The sequence below is a fragment of the Phyllobates terribilis genome, unplaced genomic scaffold, assembly GCF_046119375.1.
Source record: "Phyllobates terribilis strain yellow unplaced genomic scaffold, ASM4611937v1 Scaffold_7__3_contigs__length_470593459, whole genome shotgun sequence".
NCBI classification, from domain to species: Eukaryota; Metazoa; Chordata; class Amphibia; order Anura; family Dendrobatidae; genus Phyllobates; species Phyllobates terribilis.
Window position 1 is genome coordinate 128,911,848 of NW_027362767.1, and position 12,937 is coordinate 128,924,784.

At 49.2% G+C, this 12,937-nt stretch overlaps 1 protein-coding gene across 2 annotated transcripts in view; it reads right to left on the reverse strand.

Moving 5' to 3' along the window:
- Positions 1–12,937, reverse strand: part of BAHD1 (bromo adjacent homology domain containing 1) — a 149,031-nt gene that overhangs the window by 18,958 nt on the left and 117,136 nt on the right. For both annotated transcript variants that reach the window (XM_073639132.1, XM_073639131.1), the window contains exon 2: positions 2,358–3,965. In XM_073639132.1, coding sequence (XP_073495233.1) covers positions 2,358–3,861 — 1,504 coding nt within the window. In that variant the 5' untranslated portion in view covers positions 3,862–3,965. The remainder of the gene's footprint in view (positions 1–2,357; positions 3,966–12,937) is intronic.

The following is a 12,937-nucleotide window of genomic DNA, read 5'->3' on the forward strand; positions in this document are numbered from 1 at the left end:
GGGTGTAACAAAAAAAGCAGCAAAAATTACTTAGATATTTGAACAAGAAAAGAGTTTACAGCTCTTTAAACTGCATGTATGGAAAACCCAAAAATGTGCCGAACGGGGGTAAATGGCGGGGTCCTGGACTGTGATATGAGGTGGGCTTATACTTGGATGGCTTGCGTTTGTAGAAGTCGGCCCACAATGTACTCTGGCACAATTTCCGAGTGGAATCCAGTTCCCAGGCCCCTACACTGCTGAGACTTGTGACCTAGGGGGTATGTGATATCTTGGAAGCTGCAAATATAACATCCCATTGCTGACGGACCGCGAGCTGCTCCAAAAATGGCAGCTCTGTACATTGTGTCTGGGATATTTGCTATCTGGACTGTAGAGTAGATGTGAAGCCCCCGGGAATTACCGAAGAAAGGGCTTTTCCTAAGCGACAAGTTCTCATTGTCAGCATATGCCATTCTCCTTGTCGTAGAGAAAGACCTTTACACCTGGGAGTCCTAACGCTTGCGGGACAGCAATGGAAAAGGCTTATACAAGGGGGGACAGCGCAAAACAGACACACAAGCACTGAGAAACTACTGAGACTAGAGCAAAAATAATAACTTGGTAATCTGACATTATAGGGGTATCTCGTGACAGAGTATCACTAAGCTATGACATTACATTATGAAGGGAGAACAAAACAGTAACACGTAGGCACTGATTACATGCTGGGAATAGATTTATTAAAATAGAAAACAGTCACTAATATATGATTTTTTTTTTTTTTTTAGTAAGTACGGTATATTTCCATTTCTCAGTGCTTATGTGTTACTGTTTTATTCTCCCCTCATAATGTAATGTTATATCTTAGTGATACTCGGTCTGGATTCAGAACTGACTCAAAGAGTGGTAATAAATGGTTGCACATCCAATTGGAAGAGTGTTTCTAGTGGGGTACCACAAGGCTCTGTCCTGGCCACAGTGGTGTTCAACATTTTTATAAATGATCTAGATAAGGGATTTGAAGGTAAACTAATCAAAATTTGCAGACGATACAAAGCTATGAGCGATAGATAACACTAGAGAAGACAGAGAAAGGATTCAGCGAATAACAGAATGATATTTAACAAGAAGAAATGCAAGATTCTACCTCTGGGCAAGAAAAACGAAAATTACATTTACAGAATGGGAGGAACAGAACTAAGCAACAGCAGGTGTGAAAAAGACTTAAGTATACTAATAAATCACAGACTGCACATGAGTCAACAGTGTGATGCAGCAGCAAAAAAGGCAAATACAATTCTGGGATGTATTAACAGAAGAATAGAGTCTAGATCCCATGAAGAAATTATCCCCTTCTACTCCTCTTTGGTCAGACCTCATCTGGAATACTGGGTCCAGTTCTGGACACCACATCTTCAAAAAAGAAGACAAAGAAACTGGAGCAAGTTCAGAGAAGAGCGACCAGAATGGTGACCGGTCGGCAAACCATGTCCTATGAGGAACGGTTACAAGATTTGGGAATGTTTAGCTTGCAAAAAAGAAGACTGAGAGGAGACTTTATAGCTGTCTACAAATATCTAAAGGGCTGTCACTTTAGAAGGATCATCTTTATTCTCAATTGCACAAAGAAAGACTAGAAACAATGGGATGAAACTGAAAGGGAGAAGATACAGATTAGATATTAGGAAAAACTTTTTGACAGTTAGGGTGATCAATAAGTGGAGCAGGCGGCCACGAGAGGTGGTGAGTTCCCCTTCAATGGACGACTTCAAAGGCTGGACAGACATCTGTCTGAGATGATTTAGTGAATCCTGCATTGAGCTGGGGGCTGGACACTAGGACCCTGGATGACCCTTCCAACTCTACCATTATAGCATTCTATGAAATACCCCTATAAAATATAGTGCTATATGTCACTTAAAAAAATTATATATATTAGTGACTCGGTTTTCTAAGTGACATATAGCACTATACACTATAGGGGTATTTCGTGACAGAGTATCATAAGATATGACATTACATTATGAGGAGGAGAGCACAAAACAGTAACCCAGGGACTGATTACATGCTGGAAATATACTTTTTTTTGTTTAATATTATATATATTTTAATACATTTTCTAAATTACATAAAATTAATTAAGGGGATATTTGGTGCTAGAATATCATTAAGATATATTACATTCTTATCGGTCAGACCTTATAGGCCCTTACTAGTCATGAAGTAGAGCTTTGTCCTTGCTCAGGGTGGGCTCCCAGCCACCCGCTTTGAGAGAAACTAACATTTCTGTGAATGGGGTTGTGAAGATTTCCGCTTATCAACTAACGCAATACAAAAAACATTTCAGCTTTTATTTTTCGGCTACATGAACGTACCTGTTGATAAAGGCTTTTTATATGGATAGGTACTAGGTCCCATGTGAGTGCTGCTAACCCTGCCAAGTGGCAGCCGTATCAATCCACAAAGACTATCTGTATTTGTGCCGGGGTCTTCTCCGTAGGCGTAGCGAGAACTGCACCATGGAAGATGCTCACACATTGCACTGGGATGTAAAGAGCTCTGCGACGCTAAGAGTTCCTCACAGTGCTCCGGTTGTGAAAACGCTTCGTCCTTCGGATACAAGGAGTAATGTGAGAACCCATTACGTTGTAATCCACTTTGGCCATAAGAAATGTAGCTTCCGTCTAGAGAAGCTTGGTTTGAGGAGTCACAGTCACAGATGCAATCCGTGTGGCTTCCCGGGACTGGTAAATGATGAAGCTGTTGTACTGGAAATGAAGGCTGCTGGAAGTCTTGCTTGGGAGTGGGAGACTTTTCACCCGGTCGTCCATACTCTGGCTTCATAGAAGCCTGCCCTCCCATTAAAGGCAGTCTGTGGTACAAAGGTCCGGAGCCATTGTGTTTTTTGGAAGACTGTTCCACGTGAACACCCTCCACTTTGCCCAAACATTTTGTCAACTCTTTACGTTCCGGTTGTAAAAATCCAACGTCCGATCCTCCACGCCAACCACGGTAGTCCTCTGTTTTGTGATGAAGGTAGTCTTTTTTAGGTTTTATGCAGTTCTTTTTGTGAGATTTTGTTATCTTCAGTTTGGATTTCAAGCAAGTATTGACAGAAGAACGTCCACTGTCGCCATTGGACTTGCTCCTTTGTCTCAGTGCATGACCTTTCTCGTTATTGAGCTTCAGGAATGCCACGGCGTTTAAACTCGCCAACCTCTTTGGCGCAGGAGGATAAGACACTTCGCTAGCTTCTCTCGTGATGCTGTTGTCAAACACGTCGTCTGAAGTTGACCTATGTTGGGCTATACATCTCTGCTTGGTTTTTTTGCTGGCCGGGTGGTTATGCAGCTTTTTTAAAGAAGTCCAGTCCACAATTGATTTGCGGTTTTCGACAACTTTGCTTAAATCTTTATTAAGTTTCCTGGAAGAACAACCATCATCCCTTTCAAAGAGTAAATTATTCACGGCCTCAGCGTTGAGAGAAGCTAATCTTCTCTTTCGAGGTTCTGGCAACTCCTTTATTGAACTGTCTCCAGTAGAGGCCCCTGGGAAAAGTTGTCCTTTTGAACCCATTCTTCTAGGTTCTGAGGGAAGCCCAGTGTGAACTTTTAGAGTTCCAAATTCATCTACCCAACAAGAGATATTCGAGGATTTCCTGCCCTGACCTTCAATAATGCGGGACCCCGTTACATCTTCCAGCCGAGTGAGAACAACAGTACATGTCTTCTCATTCATATTTGGTGAGAGGTGTCCACGCAATTGGTATGATGTTCTTAAGTCTTGGTTTACGGTCCCTCTCTTTTGAGGTCGTCCATGACAAGATAAGTCCTTGAAAAAAATCTGTCCTGTGTAGCTCGTTTGGGTGGTATCCATCATAGAGTCTCCTGCATGACACTTTGGTCCACAGAAACACAGTTATGGTTACTTGTTCAGCAGAGAAGATGACGTTCCTCTTCAATCATGGTCCTCATTTTGAGTACCTGCGGTGATAAGAAAATGATAAGTACACATCTCTTCATAATACAAGAAATGCAACAATATAAAATACATTTTTTTTCCAAATATGAACCAATTAAAGAAAAATTTAATTAATATTGAAAAATGTTATGAAGCACCAAAACTAGAGTAAGGATTCGTAATATGCACTACATAAGAAAGAAATAATAGACCGAGACAATGAAGTGTAGAGAACGCTTCCCATCAGTTATCTCTATATAATCACAGGTAGGATTATAAAGAAAGGTAACTGAAGACTCATAGCGGATCATACCATGGACCATTGGTGATGGACTCAACTCATCTCCTCCCCCTCTCTGCGCAGTGACCTCTGCACATTTCACAGAGCATGCCCACAACGACTGTTTAGGAAAAACGGTGAAGCACAAAATTAGTGCCCAGGACCCTTCATGTTTAGAACTGGTGGGGGTCTCAGAAGTTAGACCCCATTATCAAACATATATGTGACATATTCTATTTGAAATCCATCATCTATACTCTATTTTTCTACTGCTGTCCAAAAACTCTAAATATCTTGTGATCCGGCATCTATTAGGTCTCGGACACTAGCCGGACTAAAAGAATTTGACTGTATTTATTAGGAAGTATATAATACGGCACAAAGTTCAACCCCTATCTTCCCCATTTTCGCAATGTTGGAGGTTAATCATATTAATCTGTGCTACTGCCCTGATACCAAACGTCATCGACAATGTTGGACCTCCACATTAGCACTGAGAAGTAGTGTTGCCAGATGTTTTTTATTCCCTCGGAAAGGTTCAACATTAGAGTCCCCCTTTACTACCTCCCATTACATCAAAGCATTAATTCATCATGTGCTCTTACTCCATGACCAGAGGACGAGCGGCCACCCTGGTATGGAGACTTTGTGGTCCCCATATACATTAGATTTATGTTGGCCGAACCTGCCAATATCGACAAGTTTCTATGGTGTATGGGTGCCCCCGACTCTTCCCCCAAGAGATGATGTTTGGGCAGATAAGGATCCAACACGGCCGATCCTTTTGTTCTTGGCCTGGCAGCGGCTCTCTCGCAGAGAACACAGGAGCGCTCAGTATGGGAAAGTCAGGGGAAATAGCCGCTGGTGGAATGATCAGCCGAGCCATCGTTTGGCTGTCAACTTTCTAAAGTGTATGGGGGGCTTTACACTTCTATCTTTACAGATGGTTTGTAAAAGCCCCCAAACACATAAGATGAAAGTCAGCCACACACACACCAATTTTGGCAGGTACAGCCAACTGTCTTATGTGTATGGGGGCTTCCCGAGCCTCCCCCACCACTGATGTCCGGAAGATAATGGCAGGAAGGATGGATTCAAACACCAGATCCCTTTGTTCTCCGGGGATATAAGTCACTGACACAGGGGTCTTGCAGTGACAGGAGGGGGTGTGGGGGGAGGGGGAATCTTGCAGTGACAGGAGGAGGGGGGGAATCTTACAGTGACAGGAGGAGGGGGGGGGATCTTACAGTGACAGCAGGAGGGGGGGGAATCTTGCAGTGACAGGAGGAGGGGGGGAATCTTGCAGTGACAGGAGGAGGGGGGGAATCTTGCAGTGACAGGAGGAGGGGGGGAATCTTGCAGTGACAGGAGGAGGGGGGGAATCTTGCAGTGACAGGAGGAGGGGGGGAATCTTGCAGTGACAGGAGGAGGGGGGGAATCTTGCAGTGACAGGAGGAGGGGGGGAATCTTGCAGTGACTGGAGGAGGGGGGGAATCTTGCAGTGACAGGAGGGAGGGGGGGAATCTTGCAGTGACAGGAGGGAGGGGGGGATCTTGCAGTGACAGGAGGGAGGGGGGGATCTTGCAGTGACAGGAGGGAGGGGGGGGATCTTGCAGTGACAGGAGGGAGGGGGGGGAATCTTGCAGTGACAGGAGGGAGGGGGGGAATCTTGCAGTGACAGGAGGGAGGGGGGGAATCTTGCAGTGACAGGAGGGAGGGGGGGAATCTTGCAGTGACAGGAGGGAGGGGGGGAATCTTGCAGTGACAGGAGGGAGGGGGGGAATCTTGCAGTGACAGGAGGGAGGGGGGGAATCTTGCAGTGACAGCAGGAGGGGGGGGAATCTTGCAGTGACAGGAGGGAGGGGGGGAATCTTGCAGTGACAGGAGGGAGGGGGGGAATCTTGCAGTGACAGGAGGGAGGGGGGGAATCTTGCAGTGACAGGAGGGAGGGGGGGAATCTTGCAGTGACAGGAGGGAGGGGGGGAATCTTGCAGTGACAGGAGGGAGGGGGGGAATCTTGCAGTGACAGGAGGGAGGGGGGGAATCTTGCAGTGACAGGAGGGAGGGGGGGAATCTTGCAGTGACAGGAGGGAGGGGGGGAATCTTGCAGTGACAGGAGGGAGGGGGGGAATCTTGCAGTGACAGGAGGGAGGGGGGGAATCTTGCAGTGACAGGAGGGAGGGGGGGAATCTTGCAGTGACAGGAGGAGGGGGGGATCTTGCAGTGACAGGAGGGAGGGGGGAATCTTGCAGTGACAGGAGGGAGGGGGGGATCTTGCAGTGACAGGAGGGAGGGGGGGATCTTGCAGTGACAGGAGGGAGGGGGGGATCTTGCAGTGACAGGAGGGAGGGGGGGATCTTGCAGTGACAGGAGGGAGGGGGGGATCTTGCAGTGACAGGAGGGAGGGGGGGATCTTGCAGTGACAGGAGGGAGGGGGGGATCTTGCAGTGACAGGAGGGAGGGGGGGATCTTGCAGTGACAGGAGGGAGGGGGGGATCTTGCAGTGACAGGAGGGAGGGGGGGATCTTGCAGTGACAGGAGGGAGGGGGGGATCTTGCAGTGACAGGAGGGAGGGGGGGATCTTGCAGTGACAGGAGGGAGGGGGGGATCTTGCAGTGACAGGAGGAGGGGGGGATCTTGCAGTGACAGGAGGGAGGGGGGGGATCTTGCAGTGACAGGAGGGAGGGGGGGATCTTGCAGTGACAGGAGGGAGGGGGGGGATCTTGCAGTGACAGGAGGGAGGGGGGGGATCTTGCAGTGACAGGAGGGAGGGGGGGATCTTGCAGTGACAGGAGGGAGGGGGGGATCTTGCAGTGACAGGAGGGAGGGGGGGGGGATCTTGCAGTGACAGGAGGGAGGGGGGGGATCTTGCAGTGACAGGAGGGAGGGGGGGATCTTGCAGTGACAGGAGGGAGGGGGGGATCTTGCAGTGACAGGAGGGAGGGGGGGATCTTGCAGTGACAGGAGGGAGGGGGGGATCTTGCAGTGACAGGAGGGAGGGGGGGATCTTGCAGTGACAGGAGGGAGGGGGGGATCTTGCAGTGACAGGAGGGAGGGGGGGATCTTGCAGTGACAGGAGGGAGGGGGGGGATCTTGCAGTGACAGGAGGGAGGGGGGGGATCTTGCAGTGACAGGAGGGAGGGGGGGGATCTTGCAGTGACAGGAGGGAGGGGGGGATCTTGCAGTGACAGGAGGGAGGGGGGGATCTTGCAGTGACAGGAGGGAGGGGGGGATCTTGCAGTGACAGGAGGGAGGGGGGGATCTTGCAGTGACAGGAGGGAGGGGGGGATCTTGCAGTGACAGGAGGAGGGAGGGATCTTGCAGTGACAGGAGGGGGGGGGGATCTTGCAGTGACAGGAGGGAGGGGGGGGATCTTGCAGTGACAGGAGGGAGGGGGGGGGATCTTGCAGTGACAGGAGGGAGGGGGGGGATCTTGCAGTGACAGGAGGGAGGGGGGGGATCTTGCAGTGACAGGAGGGAGGGGGGGGATCTTGCAGTGACAGGAGGGAGGGGGGGGATCTTGCAGTGACAGGAGGGAGGGGGGGATCTTGCAGTGACAGGAGGGAGGGGGGGATCTTGCAGTGACAGGAGGGAGGGGGGGGATCTTGCAGTGACAGGAGGGAGGGGGGGGATCTTGCAGTGACAGGAGGGAGGGGGGGGATCTTGCAGTGACAGGAGGGAGGGGGGGGATCTTGCAGTGACAGGAGGGAGGGGGGGATCTTGCAGTGACAGGAGGGAGGGGGGGGATCTTGCAGTGACAGGAGGGAGGGGGGGGATCTTGCAGTGACAGGAGGGAGGGGGGGGATCTTGCAGTGACAGGAGGAGGGAGGGATCTTGCAGTGACAGGAGGGGGGGGATCTTGCAGTGACAGGAGGGGGGGGATCTTGCAGTGACAGGAGGGGGGGGATCTTGCAGTGACAGGAGGGGGGGGGATCTTGCAGTGACAGGAGGAGGGGGGGGAATCTTACAGTGACAGGAGGAGGGGGGGGGAATCTTACAGTGACAGGAGGAGGGGGGGGGAATCTTACAGTGACAGGAGGAGGGGGGGGAATCTTGCAGTGACAGGAGGAGGGGGGGGAATCTTGCAGTGACAGGAGGAGGGGGGGAATCTTGCAGTGACAGGAGGAGGGGGGGGAATCTTGCAGTGACAGGAGGGAGGGGGGGATCTTGCAGTGACAGGAGGGAGGGGGGGATCTTGCAGTGACAGGAGGGAGGGGGGGATCTTGCAGTGACAGGAGGGAGGGGGGGGATCTTGCAGTGACAGGAGGGAGGGGGGGGATCTTGCAGTGACAGGAGGGAGGGGGGGATCTTGCAGTGACAGGAGGGAGGGGGGGGATCTTGCAGTGACAGGAGGGAGGGGGGGGGATCTTGCAGTGACAGGAGGGAGGGGGGGGATCTTGCAGTGACAGGAGGGAGGGGGGGGATCTTGCAGTGACAGGAGGGAGGGGGGGGATCTTGCAGTGACAGGAGGGAGGGGGGGGATCTTGCAGTGACAGGAGGGAGGGGGGGGGATCTTGCAGTGACAGGAGGGAGGGGGGGGATCTTGCAGTGACAGGAGGGAGAGGGGGGATCTTGCAGTGACAGGAGGAGGGGGGGGGATCTTGCAGTGACAGGAGGAGGGGGGGGATCTTGCAGTGACAGGAGGAGGGGGGGATCTTGCAGTGACAGGAGGAGGGAGGGATCTTGCAGTGACAGGAGGAGGGAGGGATCTTGCAGTGACAGGAGGAGGGAGGGATCTTGCAGTGACAGGAGGAGGGAGGGATCTTGCAGTGACAGGAGGAGGGAGGGATCTTGCAGTGACAGGAGGAGGGAGGGATCTTGCAGTGACAGGAGGAGGGAGGGATCTTGCAGTGACAGGAGGAGGGAGGGATCTTGCAGTGACAGGAGGGGGGGGATCTTGCAGTGACATGAGGGGGGGGATCTTGCAGTGACATGAGGGGGGGGATCTTGCAGTGACATGAGGGGGGGGATCTTGCAGTGACAGGAGGGGGGGGATCTTGCAGTGACAGGAGGGGGGGGATCTTGCAGTGACAGGAGGGGGGGGGGATCTTGCAGTAACACACAATACCCAATTGTGGTCCGATGGTTCAGCCGATCGCTCGTTGGGCAGCTGTCTCTCCCGGCCGCTTCATGCACATGAGCACTCGCTCTCTCTACAGGAGCTGCTGCCAGGCTCCTCTGGCGGCGGCTTTATCTTGCAGAGAATGAAAGTATCTGCAGTCCAGTATACGGCATGACAGATCTTTACATTTCCTGGCATCATCTGTCGGGGAAGTCAGAGGACCGTATATACATTTGACTTTTGGCTAAGCCCATCGACATCGGCGGCTTCAGCTGTCTTTAGACTAATGTGTATGGGGGGGTCTTTAGTCCCCTCACTCCATAAATAATGCGTATAACACTCGGAATAGCTGTGGAGAGAGTGGCCGCCCTCTGAATGAGCGCTCACTAAGCTTAGTGCATGACTACATGAGTCACACAAAATCAAGGCATCCAAACCATACACCACCTTTAAAAGCATAATCTAAACAAAGACCCTGTATATGAAGACAGTAAACGCGTGGTGATATTCGTGGAGTCTGCAGCGGAGAACGCTCCGGCAGCTGCTAGCTTTGGTGCTGAACTGGGCTGCCAGCAATGACGGACGTCTCTCCGGCCCTCTCCCCTCCTCTTCCTCTATGACTTCTCTGGAAATCCGCTGTGACTAATCAGTGGCTTTCTGTACGAGATCGGCTGGATTCACATCCCAACATCAGTCCCCAGTTTGAAAAGAAAAAGTGGTGGTCCTGCCATTGTGTGCATCGTAGTGCGGCCCAATACGGAATGGTCTCACACATGGATGAGACGTCGTCATACGGATCTGGATGATCTGATAAATACTTAAGCCCCCAGACACATGCATCGTTCTGCCCCCAGCTCGGTGGCATTGGGGACATTTTTTTTTTTTTATTAAAGGGAATCTGTCAGCAGTTTTTTGCTATGTAATCTGAGAGCAGCATGATGTAGGGGCAGATACCCTGATTCCAGCGATGTGTCACTTACTGGGCTGTGTTTTTGTTTAACTAAAATCAGGAGATTATTACTAGAGGACTAGGTGTCTTGTGCCTCCTAGTCCAACCACTGATTACTGTCAATATACACAGAAAGCTGCCAATCAGGGGTGTAGGTGGGGTTATACACGGAAAGCAGCCAATCAGGGGTGTGGGCGGTACTATACAAAGAAAGCAGCCAATCAGGGGTGTGGGCGGTACTATACAAAGAAAGCAGCCAATCAGGGGTGTGGGCGGTACTATACAAAGAAAGCAGCCAGAGTAATACACAGCTCAGCATTCTCAGCTCTGCTCCATCTGCAGCACAGAAAACAGGGATTGTATCAAAACGACAGAAAACAGCCCAGTTAGTGACACTTCCTAGAATCAGGGTCTCTGCCCCTACACCAGTCTGCTCTCGGATTACATAGGAAAACCTGCTGACAGATTCCCTTTAAATTCATATATTTGGAACTAAAAGATCATAAATCAGCTGAGAGGAGCTCAGGAAACAAGAGTTCTAAACTCTCCATCAGACTGACATACTGCGCTCACTGACAGATTCTCAGTTAACTCATTCTGCAGCCAGCAATAGGCAGCGCCTCATCACTGAAGCTATAGAAGGAACATTTTTAATCAAACCCAATTGCAAAAATATTTTTTTTAACCCCAATTAAGTAAATAAAAAAAAGTCCAGAAAAGTGAACTCCATAAAGACAAAATAAATCAAACTGATAAGAGAACTCCAGCCAGACCCACATTACTTCTACCAACTGTATTAAAGCACCATTAGTCCACAGGTTGTGTGGCGTATGTGGTTTTGCTTCGGGTCAAAGGGAATTTCCATGCTCTGTGTGAACAGTCAGGTATTCCCTCTTGGGCAAATAACAAGAAGCTCCCCGTGTTACAACCATAGGAACTTCCTGATGATTCATGGTTTGGAGAGGGGTAAGGTCGCATTCAGTGGGTGACCAGGTTGGGAGCAAATTCCTGAACTTGGTTTTCTCATTACCTTCCTCCTGTGATCCTTGGGCAAGGCTTCACACTTATAACCCCCTAGCTCCCTGCCTCCAGGTGCCAGTTATAAGTCCATCTTGCCCTGGTTCACTCCCATATTCTGCTCCTGCTTAGCTACTTATGATTTCTGTTTCTGACCTCGACTTGTGTTTCAGTTATTCTGCTGCCTGACAATTCTGTTCCTGATCCAGACCTCCTGGTACTGATCCGGCTTTCTGACCATGCCCTGCTAGCCTGCTCCACTGGCCAGCAGCCACTCCATGGACTCAGCCCAGGGGCCCCAGCATAAGTCCAGACCACTGTATAGTGGTTAAGGGGTGAAGACCAGGGTTCCCTTGGGACCTGCTAGCACCTTAACGAAGGACCTTCTTCCTATAATGATTATGAAATGTGCCCTATATGATAATGTCCCTTCTTTTCTCCAAACCCAATCTCATGAACGATAAATACCCCCTATAAGTTAGCAACACACCTCCAAAACCCCCTCCAGCTCCAGTTATGGATTAAAGATGAGGCCTTACAAGTGATGTACTGAGGGGCAATATCTAAATTGTTTATGCATCTGATTTTTTTTTGCAGCAGCTACTTGGCATTGGGTATACCCCCAGCCTTCTCCCATGTAATCCCCAGTGGTCTTCCAGGTAATGAATAGGCAGCTATATTACTAGGCGGTCGGCGTCACCTTTACAAACATTACATTCATCTGTCAATTACACGTTCCTGTAGTTTCTGAAATATAACAATTGTGTAAGGTGACAGCATGAAATGGTGCTGCAAAATCAAGAAATATCAACACCAATAGCTTAATACCGACCGCTCTTAAAATATCTGTAAAGAGCTATTCCCCTCCTCATATGGATATTGTCGGATAGAGCTTGAGAATACAAGCACTTTTGCAATTTACTGTTTATTAAAATTTGCAGCCGTTCTTGAGATATTAACACTTTTCTTTTGTTTACAGCTCATTGCTTGGAGACCGACCACTGCTGCTGTCTACCAGCGTTGGTCAAACATGTAATAGTTGCAAATTCCTTTCTATTGCATTTGTAAGCTAGCCGGGCTCATCAGAGCACACTCTAAGTGTCTAATCCTGGCCAGCTTCAGCAGAGTGCTTTACAAGTTAGACACCAGCAGTGGTCGGTCTCCTAGGCAACAAGGTGTAAGCAAAATAAAACTGTTAATATTTCAAGAACGGCTGACTATTTTAATAAGCAGTAAACTGCAAAAGTGCTTGTTTTTACAACCTCTATTCGGCAATACCCATTTGCGAAGGGATGGGAATAACCCTTTAATAGCATTTGATAAGCTGAAATTATCACAAGGTCTGATTATTCGTATGAAACTCTTTACATAATTGGAAGGTTTTTTTTTGCTTATATAAATGATGTCATCAATAATAAAAGTGTTTTCTCGTCAAGCATTTTTACACTGGACAGTGGTCGGGAGTGATCGTTTGGATACATGTGTTTATGGGCGATCATTATGAATAAATTTATTTTTTTCTGCATTTTATCTGCCACTTATAACTCATCAGTAATCACAGATGAAGACTACTCTTCCTGCCCTGACTTTTACTTTGGCTTCCACATTCACATTATCCTGAGTGATGATCATGCTATTTAATTGGTTTTCTTCCTTGGTGATCACTAGTAGTTCCAGGGAACAAACG